The 14,633-nt window shown below is 47.7% G+C and overlaps 1 protein-coding gene across 1 annotated transcript in view; it reads right to left on the bottom strand.

Moving 5' to 3' along the window:
• Positions 1 to 14,633, bottom strand: part of LOC310747095 (uncharacterized protein) — a 34,875-nt gene that overhangs the window by 19,983 nt on the left and 259 nt on the right. Inside the window, exons 2-11 of the mRNA XM_083581429.1 lie at positions 12,962 to 13,054; positions 11,421 to 11,530; positions 10,519 to 10,578; positions 9,777 to 9,893; positions 8,357 to 8,461; positions 7,903 to 8,005; positions 6,669 to 6,739; positions 5,543 to 6,083; positions 3,537 to 3,630; positions 342 to 446 (exon numbers count right to left, since the gene is read on the bottom strand). Coding sequence (XP_083437555.1) covers positions 342 to 446; positions 3,537 to 3,630; positions 5,543 to 6,083; positions 6,669 to 6,739; positions 7,903 to 8,005; positions 8,357 to 8,461; positions 9,777 to 9,893; positions 10,519 to 10,578; positions 11,421 to 11,530; positions 12,962 to 13,026 — 1,371 coding nt within the window. The 5' untranslated portion in view covers positions 13,027 to 13,054. The remainder of the gene's footprint in view (positions 1 to 341; positions 447 to 3,536; positions 3,631 to 5,542; positions 6,084 to 6,668; positions 6,740 to 7,902; positions 8,006 to 8,356; positions 8,462 to 9,776; positions 9,894 to 10,518; positions 10,579 to 11,420; positions 11,531 to 12,961; positions 13,055 to 14,633) is intronic.

The following is a 14,633-nucleotide window of genomic DNA, read 5'->3' as shown; positions in this document are numbered from 1 at the left end:
ACAGTCCAAAGACACGAAATAGGAAAAACAATACCCTCCCACCCCCCTATAGGGGTAAAGCGGTTTTTAAATCGTATTGACAGCAAGCGCAACTTCGAAGCACTTTTGCTTGTCAGAGCAGCTTGACCCTCGTCGGTGGGTCGGCAGACAGCCCCTCTCAGGGGATCTGCCAGCTGCTCCACATTCCTGTCCCGGGGATCCTAGAAGAGATCTGCATCTCCAGATCGCTTCATGCGGCCGCTCTCCCCTGGCCGTCATCTGCCTCGCTTTTGTTTTATTGCAATGGCACCCGATGCTCCGAGAAACAAGCGGGCAGCAGGCAAGCCAGCAAGCAATCGTACCTCAGCGCTGGAGGAGGCTCCGTCCGGACTGCACCATGCTCCGCAGCTCCGCAGCCCCGCTCGCTTGGGACGCGAGTTTTTCGCCGCTCTCGCCTCCTGCTGCGGCTGTCAAGGGACGAGCGGAGGAGGGCCCCGGCCTGCAAGCCCCAGCTCGGCCCCGGGGACTGGCGCCGGCGCCGGCCAATGGAACGCGCGGCTCCATTGTGACGTCGAACCCTGCACTCTGAACCGGTGAGGTAAGGCGAGGAGGCCGCGGTCAACAGCTGCTCGGGGCTCCGGTGGAATTCTCTGGAGCGCGCTTGCGACGGGCGGCGCGTGGAGCCCCCTCCCGGCCCCACGCGAATGTGTGCTACGACTCCGGTACGCCGGCGGAACCCCTTGCGCAGCCGGGGAAGCCGCCCCCCTTTTGTGGGTGGAAACATCTCGCAGCATCTCAGGCTGCAACGCGTGCAGGACGCGCTCTTACCTGGGAGTAAGGCTCGTCGAACTCCCTGGGGCTGACTTCAGAGTAGACATGTCTAGGGTTACACTGTCAGGCAGCCCTGGGTCTCAGGTTGCAGCTTTTCTCTCTGAACCTGATGCTCAGTGCTGCGTGGATTTCATTCCCACTAGTGTTCGGTTAATAAAATAATAATAATAATAATAATAATAATAATAATAATAATAATAATAATATATTAAAACCCTTCTGCACTAGTGCCACATTACCATCCCTCTCTGCATAAAGGGTAGCAGACTGTTACGTATTTTATTTTTCTAAACAACAAAAATACCCATAAAAGAAAAAACAGATTTAACAGCAAAATAATATAAATATGACACAAGGAGCTTTCAATGATCAAGTCAAAAGATTAAAAACAAATCATGAGTAAATGAACTGGGTGCAATTGTGAAATTATAGAATTGTAAAATTACCGTATTTTTCGCTCGATAACACGCACCTGACCATAACACACACATAGTTTTTAGAGGAGGAAAACAAGAAAAAAAAATTCTGAATGAAACAGTGGATGTATCATTTTTGTGCTTCATGCTGCGGCCACAGACATGTGATTTGACGGTGAGTTTGGGGTAGCCCAATGCAAAGATCCTGAGGATCCATGTGGATCCATGCTTTGTAACCACGTTTTTGCACCATTGCAGCCCCAGGCAACAGTGGGTGCGTGATTTTTTTGGTGCAGGCTGTAGCCATGGACATGCTATGTGATCTGATGGTGAATTTGGGGTGACCCAATGCAAAGATCCTGAGGATCCATGTGGATCCATGCTTTGTAACCACGTTTTTGCACCATTGCAGCCCCAGGAAACAGTGGGTGCGTGATTTTTTTGGTGCAGGCTGTAGCCATGGACATGCTATGTGATCTGATGGTGAATTTGGGGTGACCCAATGCAAAGATCCTGAGGATCCATGTGGATCCATGCTTTGTAACCATGTTTTTGCACCATTGCAGCCCCAGGAAACAGTGGGTGCGTGATTTTTTTGGTGCAGGCTGTAGCCATGGACATGCTATGTGATCTGATGGTGAATTTGGGGTGACCCAATGCAAAGATCCTGAGGATCCATGTGGATCCATGCTTTGTAACCACGTTTTTGCACCATTGCAGCCCCAGGAAACAGTGGGTGCATGATTTTTTTGGTGCAGGCTGTAGCCATGGACATGCTATGTGATCTGATGGTGAATTTGGGGTGACCCAATGCAAAGATCCTGAGGATCCATGTGGATCCGTGCTTTGTAACCATGTTTTTGCACCATTGCAGCCCCAGGAAACAGTGGGTGCGTGATTTTTTTGGTGCAGGCTGTAGCCATGGACATGCTATGTGATCTGATGGTGAATTTGGGGTGACCCAATGCAAAAATCCTGAGGATCCATGTGGATCCGTGCTTTGTAACCATGTTTTTGCAGCATTGCAGCCCTGTTTTTGCATCAGATCATTGCTATGTGATCTGATGGTGAATTTGGGGTGACTCAATGCAAAGATCCTGAGGATCCATGTGGATCCGTGATTGGAACCACGTTTTAAGTAGGGAGGGAAGGAAAAACATAGAAGCGACAAGGAGAGGGGTGTGCAGAGAAGCAGCTGGCTAAGAATGCAGGAGAGGGGTTTTACCGGAGGGAGGAAAGGAAGGCAAAAGTTCCCCCCCCCCACAAGCCAGCCCGCTCTCTCTCTCTCCCCCCCCCCCCAACCTGCATGTTGCCTTCGAGTCCCAGACGCACGGAGAGGAATCTGTTTTCCACTCTGCTTGCCTGGAGGGGAGGGGTTTTCTCTGCTCTTTGTTCCGTCTGAGCAAACACAGTAAGGAAACAGAAGCGGGTGGGCAGTAAGACCCTGAGGCAGAATGCAGGAAAGCAGTAGCTTCCTCTTTCCTCCCTTCTCCTGACGATTTGATATTTGCCTGATTTTTGCCTTCACTCGCGCTTGTCAGCTCCAGGGACCACACATTCGCTCTATAACACGCACAGACATTTCCCCTTACTTTTTAGGAGAAAAAATCTGCGTGTAATAGAGGGAAAAATACGGTATAAATGATGTATAAAAACACAGTTACCTCACACAATAAAGGAAATGGGGGGGGGTCTTGCCTGTTTACAGACACCTCCAAACACAAAGTTTTCCTTTTCCAGAGGAGAGGGAAGTTTGTTTGGCACCATCTTGGCTGCAGGAGTTGCCAGGAGGAAGTGTACAAGACACCACCCAACAGCCTTAGGGACTCCAGATTTGTGTAGGGTTTACCCTTAGCCTTTTCTTCTCCCAAAGATGTCCCACAGGGCAGCCTCATAAAGACAATTGCCCTAATATGGATGTTCCATGGGGGGGATGATAATCTCCAGATGTGTCTTGCACTATGCATTTCTTGTTTTAGGTAGTAAAGACTTGTGTGAAATGGTGTGTGAGGGAGGTGAGGTGGGTAGTTGGCTGAAAACTCTGCCAACATTAGCACAACATGGAGGCAGCAGGTCAGCTGAGAAAATACCAGAACATAATTGTTGTTATAAACTGGTGGGTGGTAGCGGTAGCACAACTGAGACATGATGTAACAATTTAGAACAGGCAGGGTGGATGGCAGAAGCCAGCTGCAGTGACTCAGCATTAGGGGAATATTGCTGCTATATAGAAGCTCATCAGCCAGGTCTCCACCAGGATCCTAAAGCCTGAGAGTCAAGAGGTGGGTCTTGGTAATGTCACAGGGTTACCTGGTCTTCAAAAACAACACTAAGAATCTGATAATTGGCTTGGGCCTGGGTGCAAGGCCCCAGAATGAAAGGGTGGAATTTGGCAGCAAAGGAGCTAGAGATGTGACAGATCAGAAAAAGGGGGGCAGCCGAATAAGGAAACACTTTGTTTTGCAGTGGGGGATGAAAAAGAGAGAGAATGGAAAACCTCTTATGAATGATGAGTAAGAGACCTTTTATAACACTATCTCTCAATTCCATATGCTTCTCAGCTAGTCCTGTGCGCTGTTTGTAACTGGTGGTGCTAGATACACAAATCACATGAGTACTAGTTACCACAGACAGGCATCTGCCAGCTAGTTAACACACAAAGAAGAAACCACCCTGGCAGAAGGCCTTGATGCCAATTCCCCAGTGTGTGTTACTCACCCCCAGTGGATGGAAGCCACAAAAAGGAGTGCTTTCCTGGTGAACACCCAAAGTCATAAGGAATTACTGGATGCATGGGGAATTCCATGTTCTTACAGTAATCCAGAAAAATTAGTAAGGCTGTGCATCAAATCAATAGGAACCAGTGTCAGGGTAGAGGCTTAAATCATCCTGACCTTTTTTTTTAATTGTTTATGCTTAATGCTTAGCAATGCTAAATTGGCTTATATTTTAAAAATTTGCATATGCTAATAGGTTGTTGTCTTTCTTTGTGTGAGAGAGAATAGTGGTCAATGTAGGGCGACTGTAACAGTGTTATTACCTGGCAAGTCTGCATATGTTTTTGCAAAGGGTAGAAAGTTGCTTATTTTAAAACAAATGAAATGGGGGGTGGGGGATGACAGGGTGTCTTAAGGTGCTATGGGAGGGACCAGCGTCTGTTATTGGTGCCATGTTCCTAACTTTGTGGTGAGAGCCTAACAGTTTATATATTTATAAAAGCAGTGCCACATCACAGGACCTATGCAGTGGGATATTAATCTGTGTGGGTGTCCTACTTCTAAGAACTGCCTCCAGGTTCCTCACCCTACTAGCATACACCTTTTCCAGGTGCCATTATCTTCACTCAAGGGTATGATGCAGAGCAGGTGTTAACCACAACTCGTTCAACAGGTCGATCTTTTGCTGACATGATGCACCAGCCATCTTGTATGCATCTGCTGGGACAGCCTTTCTCAATGTCTGCAGGCAGTGATGGAAAGGTGATTGGCATCTCTACATGTGCAAAGCACCTGCCTTGCTACTGAATCTTTGTAACCTGCTCCCATGCATCTGGACTAGAGGGTGCGGCTTTCAGCTAGGCTTGAACATCTCCCTTCCTCACTAAGAACACTGAATAGTAGGGTAGAAGGCTGCCCTTTCTTCAACAAGACAGGATTTTGGTCCCTTCTAGCTCTTCATAATTTTACAAGCCAGTAATATGGCAGGGAAAAAGGACGAACCCTAGAGATGGTCCATTTATCAGGCAACCACAGCTGTTTGAAGCTCCTCCACTCTTTTCTGGTTTGACTGGTTTTCCTGAACAACACACTTTCAATTAGGCTGCACCCAGAAATACCACATTCTGACATCAGAATAAATTATTTGGCGCTGGTAGGATGCCTTAAAGTGGTCACTTGACAACATAATGACTGACTCAATTATTTATTGAATTTGTACCCCACCCTTCATTCCCAAGGTGCTCAGGGTTCAAAGCTGGTCTGGGGGGGAAGTAAGGATCCATTCTACCAGCTAGATCTAATTCCCCATGCCTGAATTATGCAAATGATGTGCACATAGTAAAATCATTAATGTTTTCATGATACATTGCTTTCTTAAGAGTTTTTTTTTTTAAAAAAGGTGTGATACATAAACGGTTTTAAATAAAATAAGTGCACAAATAAGTGCACACCTCTGAGCTTGGCAGTTCAGACAGAGCCTGGGCTGGGGTACCCTGCATGCCCCCCTCTCAGGGGAATAATGCCACTGTGGAGACTAACAGCCAGGCTGTGACCTTTATTGGACACGGGAGCGTTCTTCTCTTGCATGTCGGTGAGGCTCAGAGGACAGTGCACATGATGGATTCCCTCTCCCTGTGGGAAGGGATAATGTCGGGGAAGACATACCGCATGTCACTGAGGACCGAGTCATTCTCCTCAGGGGCTGCCGGCAAGGCGAGCTGCTGCCTCTCCGGCTCTTCAGTGCAGCCTCTGCCCTTTGGGCCTTCTGCTGGCTTGTCCTCCTTTGTGTTGTCTCCTGCGCCCGGGCTCCTGGCTCTAATGGGAAAGGGAGCACCCGCCACTTCCTCGCTGGGCCCTGGTGTCCTTTTGTGTGCCCTCCGAGCGCTGCCTCGCCTCTTCCTGGAGCTGTCTCGGGAGGCGCCTGCCAGGTGCTGCTGCCCCACGGTCTCCATCTCAGACAGGCTGTAGGCCAGGGTGGCCCGATGCAGCTCCTTGTCTTCGTCTTCAGGGTGGGCGAAAGAGAACCCTGCACTCTGCGGGCGTGGCGGAGTCGGGATGTCCGTAGCAGACGAGCGCAGGATCTCGTGTTGCTCTGGCTGGATGAGCTCCACCGTGGCCTTCAAGTCATCGTTGGTGAGGTCTGGAGGAGGTGAACAAAACGAGGGGTGGGGAAGCAGCCCCTTCAGCATCACTCTGTGGGCCTAGCATCCCTGAGGCTCAAAGGGGCTTTGCGTTCTGCCCCAGCATGCAGTAGTGTCATTTGGATAGGAATGAGAGACAATGGGATCAGGGGCAGGGTTCTTTAGCATCTGAGATAGCAACATAGAATGGGAAGCTTTCCTAGTTCCCCTTCAGCAGCCCTCCATCAAGGAGGACCCACTGCCAATGTGAAAAGAATATCCCGACTTCAATTAATTTCTCTGCTTATTTTAATGTGGGAGAAACATGGACCAATTCAAGCCTGGACCTAATTAGTCTTAATCCTTGCACAGCTGCTAATGGGCGATGAGGTACAATGGATGCCCTTATTACTCCAGGGACTGCCCAGCCTAGAGTGAGCTGTAGAGCTGCTCCTGCTCCTCCTCAACTTAGGCTCAGTGTCACCCATTGGCTCTGGCAGTCACAGTAAACACCAGTCACCACTGACTGAGATGCAGGCCAAGACCCCCTTCTTCCCTTCTAGATGTGTGCCCAACTCTAGTGCCCTCCAAGTTTGATTTCTTACCACGCACTTCTGCCACTTTGAGCTCCCCGTCCGCGTCAATCTCCATTCTCTCCTGCCCATTCTCAAGGATCCTGCAAAAGAGGCCTTGCCACATTGCATTGCAGCACTTGCCACATTGCATTCTGGTCAAGCGTGCGCTGCCGCCACACCACACCCCACACCCCAACAGCTGCACAACAGAGGCATTCTCAGTGACTTCTTCCCTAAACTCCCTCCTGCTAGAAGCTCAGCACAATCCAAACCTGAGCATTGCTCAGAAGCACTGTAAGACTTAGGACAAAGTTAATACAGAGTGGTTATTTTTATCGTCAACAGTGAGAATGTTTTGCTTCATTTTTTTCTGCCTTAACAGTTTTTAACTAACACAAGCACAGCATGGGGGCTAGTTATATATCTAAACAAATAAACTGATTGATTGGGAAACCACTGATAGTAAGCAGGAAACAATTGTCAAGATCTACTCCACAGGGGTGGGAGTTATTAGTTACCAGTATTGTTATGCAAGAGCGAGAAGAGTCAGATGTACAGGGGATGGAGTGGAATTGCAAGGAATCCAAAGGACAAGCTACGCATTCAAAATTATCTCAATAATAACGAGAACTGGTCAAGAGGAACAAAATGAAATTAAGCAAGGGCAAATCTGAAACGTTACAGCAAGGATAATTATTTATTTGCAGTACTGTGTTGAGGCTTGGACACTAAAGGTTTTTAAATCCGCACCAGTTCATCAATGAACTATAAGAAAATAAAATGTTAAACAATCTGAGCAAAGGATCAACCTACAGATTAAGACAATATACTGGTCGTTTTTAATAGTATTAAAAAAATCTCAGAAGGTGATCAGGTAGGTGGACAGGGCAAAAATAATTGAAGGGAAGCAGTTTTAGGTTAAACATAAGGAAGAATTTCTCATTTGTAAGAGCATTTCATCAGACATGAAGTGCTTTTGAAGGTCTCTTCTACTGTATTATTTGCACAGCACATGAATTTGGGTTAATGGAGGACAGGTAATAGAAAAGGAACATATATTCTAAGTTCAAACAAAATGCCAAATGATGGTTTGGCAAAGTCCCGAACTCACAAACTGCCTCTTCCCCCTTCGCTCTCCATTCTCCTTTTGCACAATTTGCTTTAGTGAGTTGTTTCTGCTCTTGCAGAAAATGATAGTTTCCCATTACATCTGATTAGGGGGCAGGCTAACTCGCATGCGCCTGGCCCCTCCTTGTCACCTCACCTCCTGGTGGTTATCCGTTTGCCATTGATGTACTTAGTAGATGTGGAGACGGAGCAGAAGCCTATTCCTAATTCAGCACCAGGCCCAAACGTAGTGAAGAAATCTAGGAGGGGAAAGGGACAACATCACTGCTGAGGGGGAGGGAGGCAGCTAGCGCAGTCTCAATAATCCCAGCCAAACGGCAGAGGCCTTCCCATACTGCAAATGTCAGTGGGAATGAAGGGACTGGACAAAGGAGGCACCAACACTTAACAGGAGAATTGTTCCTTGGACATTTAAAAGCAGGGGTGAATTGGGTCCTTGTGAGATGACAGAGCCAGAATGAGGTAGAGAAGCAGATGTGGAAGAGGCAAAGTGTATTGGAGAAGCACAGAGGCAAGCCCTCCAATGAGCATGTGCTGCAGATTGCCCACTGAGCTGCTCAAGACTGCAAGGTGATGCATCCTTGCCTTACCTGTCTGGAATGGAGAGCTGTAGGAGCAATAGGAGTAGGTGGTGCAGCCTGGCACGACCCACTGGGGTATTCCTCCTTGAAGATCTGTATATGGGGACAACTCGTCTGGAAAGGAAGGAGGAGGCTGATAAGTGGAAGACTTTCCAGTTACACATTATAACCCAGATAATGCAGGGACATGTTCGGTTTCGTTGCTTGGTGCAATGAGCCTAAGCAGATCAGGTAATATAATGCAATACAAATCCATGATTATACCATACCCCAAGACACAGAGAGGATGTCTTATGTGACATGCACCTCTTCAGTAAGGGCGAGGACAGAGCAGAAAGGCTGCAGCCAAGCTAGACCTGGAACCTTCCCCCTGTCCTCGTCTCTGTCAAAACACAAAGAAGAAAAGCCCTGTAGATCATGGTAGTGAATATAATCCACTGCTGTGGTGGCTGATTCATTAGGGTGAACAGAACACTACTCTGAGCTCAGGCTCAGGCTGGAAGGACAGAGCTCACACAATTCTCTCTCTCTCAAAAGTCCACTCCTCTTCCTCTCCAAATGGCTCTGTTTCAGCAGCCTGGTGACACAGCAATCCGACACACACTTATCTGGGCACAAGACCCTCTGAAGACAGAGCGACCGCTATCTGAGCAAACATGCACAGGGGTGAACCGTTGGAGAGGGGAGGAAACATTTTAGTTGTTTCCACTGTTGAAAAAGAATGCAAATAAGAAAAATGTGAGTGAGGCCGTTGTCTTGTAACCTTGGTCCTGCAAGCTATAATAACATCTAGCTTCTTTGTCTCTGAGAAAGGTACTGCATCTTGAGAACAGGGTGTTAGTGCCTTTATTTTTTAGCAGAAGAAGCAAGTTATAGACATTTTTAAGCAGGGTGGTGAAACTTTTGCAGCCCAAGGACCGCATTCCCTCACAGGCAGACTTCTAGCGGCTGCATGCTGCTGGTGATTGGGGCCAGGTGCAAAGTGGGCAGGGAGACAAATGCGGCTTTCACCTTTGTATAGTAAGTGGCAGCTCAGCCATGCAAAACTCAGCAGCTTCTGCATCTCCTCCTTTCCACATCTCTATCACGGCAAGCCAAAGCTACTACCAAGGTTCAAAGACACTTTCCCACCAGAAGAAAGTACTCAAGGAGGGTGGTGTAAGGTAGGGTCAGTAAGGGATGCAACCTGGGGAATTGGGGGTGTAGCACTGCTGTTTTAAAATAAATATCTCTTGGCAGACCACATTGAGTTTAGTCTCTGGCATCTCCAGGTTAAATGAAGAGAAGTCTTGGGTGCAAAGGCTGATGAAGACCCCTCTGCCTGAGGCCTGAGCTGCTGCCCACCAGAGGAGACAGCTGTGAGCCAGAGACACCATTATAAGGCAGCTTTATGTTGCCTACCCCTTGTTCCCCTCATGCCAGCACATACCACAGAGTTCACTGAAGGGATCTTGTCCTTCGAAAAACTCTCTGAAGACCTCATCTGCATCACGGAAGGTGAACATGAAGTCCGGAGTCTCAGTGGCGCTTGGATAAAACCCAGCACCTTCAAGAAAACAAACCAGATACCTGTCACCATCACTTCTCAGCACACCGTGAATGTCTTTCCGGGAGTGAAGGAAGAAGGGAAAGGGGACGATATGCTGAATCTAGGCATGATCTCTTGGCCCAAAGCAAGACGCAGAGCCAGAAAGGAAGAAACACAGAGCAGGGAGCAGCCCAAACCACAAAAGAAAACAATTCAGTCCCCAGGGTTCATTATTCCCTCCTGATGCAAGAGGGGTCTCCATTCATGCACCCCTTTACATACAGTGGTCAAGCAAGAGGACAGCTCCCAAAATAAAAACACAGAAAGATAGAGAGATAGGGGGCGGGGGTAAAGGATACAGTGAAGCAACAATGTGTTTTGAGCCACCCAGATTTTCATCAGGATTTTTTTCTCCCTGTGAGATTTCCAGTAGGGAAGAAAATTTCCAAGTGCAAGCCTGGGACAGCCTGCACAGGGTAGGTTCCTGCCCTGCGGTGCTAAACAAACTCTATGCTTTCAGGGTATCAGGGAGGAGCACCAGTTGGTGAGAGCACCAGGAAGTGCTTGTGGTGAGGACTGAGCCCAGAACAGAGGTGCATATGGACAATATGTCCTGTATGTCTACACACCAACCTCCACTCACCTGTGCTTAGTCCTATCAGCCCCTCGAGTCCGTAGAGGTCATAAAGGTCCCGCTTATAACCTGCCAGAAATAAGAAACAAGAGGAGGCCAGTCCCATCTTGACGCCCATTCAACTTTTGCTACAATCCTGTGCAAATGCTTTAGCTACAAGACTCCTGAGACAGTAGCAGAGCAAGGTGGGAGCGATGGTGGCGGTCCATCCCGGGTGTCACCACTAAGTAGGGGGTGACAAAATGCCAGGCGGCACTCACTGCAGGGTCTGCAACGTGCCCGAGCCACACGTCTCTCCCCAAACAGTCTGCCCACCACTTTCCCCCTCAGCTGTAGGGCGGCTGAGTGGGAGGAGGCAGGCAGACTCCTCGGAGGCCCCACGGAGCGTCCTGCCCCAGCTGGCCCCGCCCCTGCACGCAGCTGGCCCCACTCCCAGACGTAGGACATGCACGCCGCCCCAGGTGCCCGATCGGCTTGCTCCGCCGCTGCCCTGAGACACCACAAGCTCTCCCTCCAACACTAAGCACTGTGGCCCCAAACAGCAGCAAAGTACCGAGTAGCAGAAAATATAGTTGCTCAAAGTGCCCCTGGTTCTTCCTTTTCAAGAGATGAATGGAAGGCAGACTGGCAGGTCTAGCGGTGAACCAAAGGGGATGCCAGGTGCCTGGAGAAGGGGTTGTACAGGAAACTCATGCTGGGTGGACTGTGATTGGGCTGAGCTCTCACTTCTGTGGCCTGCAGGGAGTGAGAACTGGGAGCCAGCAGCAGCTCAGGAAGAGGGATGTGTGCATTATAGGGAAGGTCTCTAAAAGACCACAACAAGGCAGGGGGCATATAGGAGCACATAGGGAACAGCTCAGAGATTGGAGACCCCTGGGATGGGGAATGGCGAGAATCGTCCAATGTCTTACTGTCTGATAGCACTTCATATGCTTCTGCTATCTCCTTGAATTTCTTCTCCGCATATTCCTTGTTCCCTGGGTTTTTGTCTGGGTGCCATTTCAGTGCATTCTTCCTGTACCTACAGCAGTCCAAAAGGAGAGACTGAACTGTAGGATTACCATTAAGAGAAACCGTCACCTCTCAATATTATGTCAAGAGGTGTCATTTCTTCCCCAATATCAGCAGTACATGCCGTGGTGCATGCCTAAATCTGTTGGTTTCTAGAAGTCTTCACATTAGAAGAAGCAATATTGACTAGGGCTGCCATACGTTCAGGATTTCAAAGGCGGAATTGACATCCGGGGTGGGGGTTCCAAAAAAGCTCAACAAAATTTGGGGTGTCCTGGTTTTTACTTTTTGTAATATGGCAACCCTAATATTGGCAATTATGTAATTTCTGCATTCCCAAGATATTACACAAAGCACCACCACGTAGCCAACGTACAACCAATTTGTAGGAATACCTTTGTAACCTCAAGGATAGGCTACTATGATGCACTCTGTTTGGTTGCATTCAGTTACTATCTGGTGGGCTCAGCTAGTAGACAGTGTGGGATCCTGCTTCCATGCTGGGGTATGCCTCAAAAGATGAATGACACCTGTGATGTAGCATCTGCATTGGCTCCCTGTCCTGTTGCATTCCAGGCACAATGCAAGGTGCTAAATCTGACCTCTTAAGCCCCTTTGGCCATTATTATTACTGAGTGCCACCTTGAATACATTGTCCATGCATCAAATTCAAATAGTGAGGGCATGTACTGTAGATAGGTGAGTTTGGTGGCTGACCTATAATTGTGGAACTCCTTTGTCCTAGAGTCCTTTGTCCAAAGTCTGGGCCTGTAAGCTCTCCAGAATGGTTGCAGAACTTTTTTTTCTTTCGTCTGGCATTCTGTGGCAGGGTTAATCAAGCATGGGGTGATTTTTTTGTTTTTGTTTTCTACATGAGTACTATTTCATCTTCTTTTTGTTTGTGTGTATCATATTACTGTGTGCACTTGTAATTATGTCCTTTTTATTTTTCAATAAATGATATTTTTAAAAAGCATGGGGTGATTTTAATTTATTTAGCTATGTTATCGTATGATTGCTTTGAAGTGCAATACCATAATCTACCTGGAATCTTCGGGAAAAGGTAGGATAGAAATTGAATGCACCAAACAACATAATTAAAGGGCAGATTGCACAGATATTCCTAAAGGGGTAGGGGTGAATCACAGTTTAGATGTGCCCAGCACAAAAGCCCCTGGACCTATTTACCTGCAATTTGGCAGTTTATCTACTCTGGAAGGGCTGCTATGTATCCACTTCTGTCAAAGGTGAAAAAAGTCATAGTCATTAAAAAAAATCCCAATAGTGAATAAAGGTGAGGAGAAGGACGCAGGTAAGATAGACCTTCCCAAGCTGAACTGGACAGGCTCCAAACTGATCTGAGCCAAACTGGGCTATTTTATGAAGTGCCAAATTCGGGTTCATATAACGTCTTGTGGTTGGTGCACACTGTGCTACTTACGCCTTCTTAATGTCATCTGAGGAGGCCGTTTGAGGGATGTCCAGTGTTTGGTAGTAATCAACCATGATGCCACTTGTTTAGCACAGAGGCCAGCTGTAAATTAGGGGAGAACATGGTAGGACATTGATCACCCTCCAGCCAGGCTTCCACACTCACCCACTCCAGCTCTCAGAAGCAATCAACTGATGCCAGATGCAAAACATCTTCTGCTGAAAGTACCTAATACAATATGTCTGTTCAAAACACAGTTTAGCTTCATGTGCGGCCACCACTATCCCATCCTCTCATAAGTTGCATGTGGCATGCATGTGCCACACCTCAGGAGGACATTGCTGACCAACTCCCTTGTTCTACACTATAAAAGGGTAAAGGGACCCCTGACCATTAGGTCCAGTCGCGGATGACTGGGGTTGCGGCGCTCATCTTGCTTTATTGGCCAAGGGAGCCGGTGTACAGCTTCCGGGTCATGTGGCCAGCATGACTAAGCCGCTTCTGGCAAACCAGAGCAGCACACGGAAACACCGTTTACCTTCCTGCCAGAGCGGTATCTATTTATCTACTTGCACTTGATGTGCTTTCGAACTGCTAGGTTGGCAGGAGCAGGGACCGAGCAACGGGAGCTCACTCCATCGTGGGGATTCGAACCACCGACCTTCTGATCAGCAAGCCCTAGGCTCTGTGGTTTAACCCACAATGCCACCCGCTGCACTATACAGTATTATAAATGAATAAGTGGCCCTAGGTCCTGGCTAAGCATCACAAAGGCACAAATTATTGTACTTAAGTAAAATAAAAAGGTCTTTGGCCTGTGTTGATAACCAAGATGTGAATCATTAAGTATATATACCTGCAGTAAATTGCCCTGGATCTTTACAAGTGGAAACAGTGGCAACATCTCTCCTTCATTTAGTGCAGACTGCAGACAATATTACAGGATTTGCACTGCAACACATATTCACTCTGTTATCTGCCCTATATCATTCCCACTAATCCAGGCATGTCCAAAGTCTGTTTTGGGGGCCTAATCCGGTCCGCCGGCCAATTTAATCTGGCCCCTGTAGCAGTATATGTGTTGGGGTAAAATCAAGCTCAGCAACTTCAATCCTATAAAAAACTCAACAACTTTGGTTGGCCCTCATGCATCAAATCTTGCCCTCTTTGAAAAAAGTTTGGGCACCCCTGCACTAATCCATGTTATGCGCACAAGATCACTAGGACATGAGATGGCCAAAAGGGGGCTTTGTTTTTGAGAAGGTCATTGTGGTATAATAGCGACAGGTTCAAATCTCTGCAAGGCCAGGTAGAGATTATTAGGAATACTCATACATTGATCCATATTCTGAAGGGAATTCCATTAAGTTTTCTTCCACGTACATATTTTTATGTATTTTTAAGCAATGCCAAGGAGATGCTTTATGGATATGTGCAATTGCTTTGCAGATGTCTGGACTGGTTACCCACAGCCACCCACCACTGAGTTGCCGTCTGGACTTATATTTCAAGAATGCAGATATAAAATAGCAGGAAGGCTGCTGTGAGAACAGGATCCTGGACTAGGTGAGCCATTGGCCTGATCCAGCAGGCTCATCTTACATTTTTGTGCTTAAGGGTCTAACCTCCCGATTCTGATCTCTGTATTCCAGGGTCTCTCTAGACTTTACTCTTCTCCATC

Source organism: Podarcis filfolensis (genome assembly GCF_964270895.1).
Source record: "Podarcis filfolensis genome assembly, chromosome: 1".
NCBI classification, from domain to species: Eukaryota; Metazoa; Chordata; class Lepidosauria; order Squamata; family Lacertidae; genus Podarcis; species Podarcis filfolensis.
This window is presented reverse-complemented; position numbering and strand designations above follow the sequence as displayed.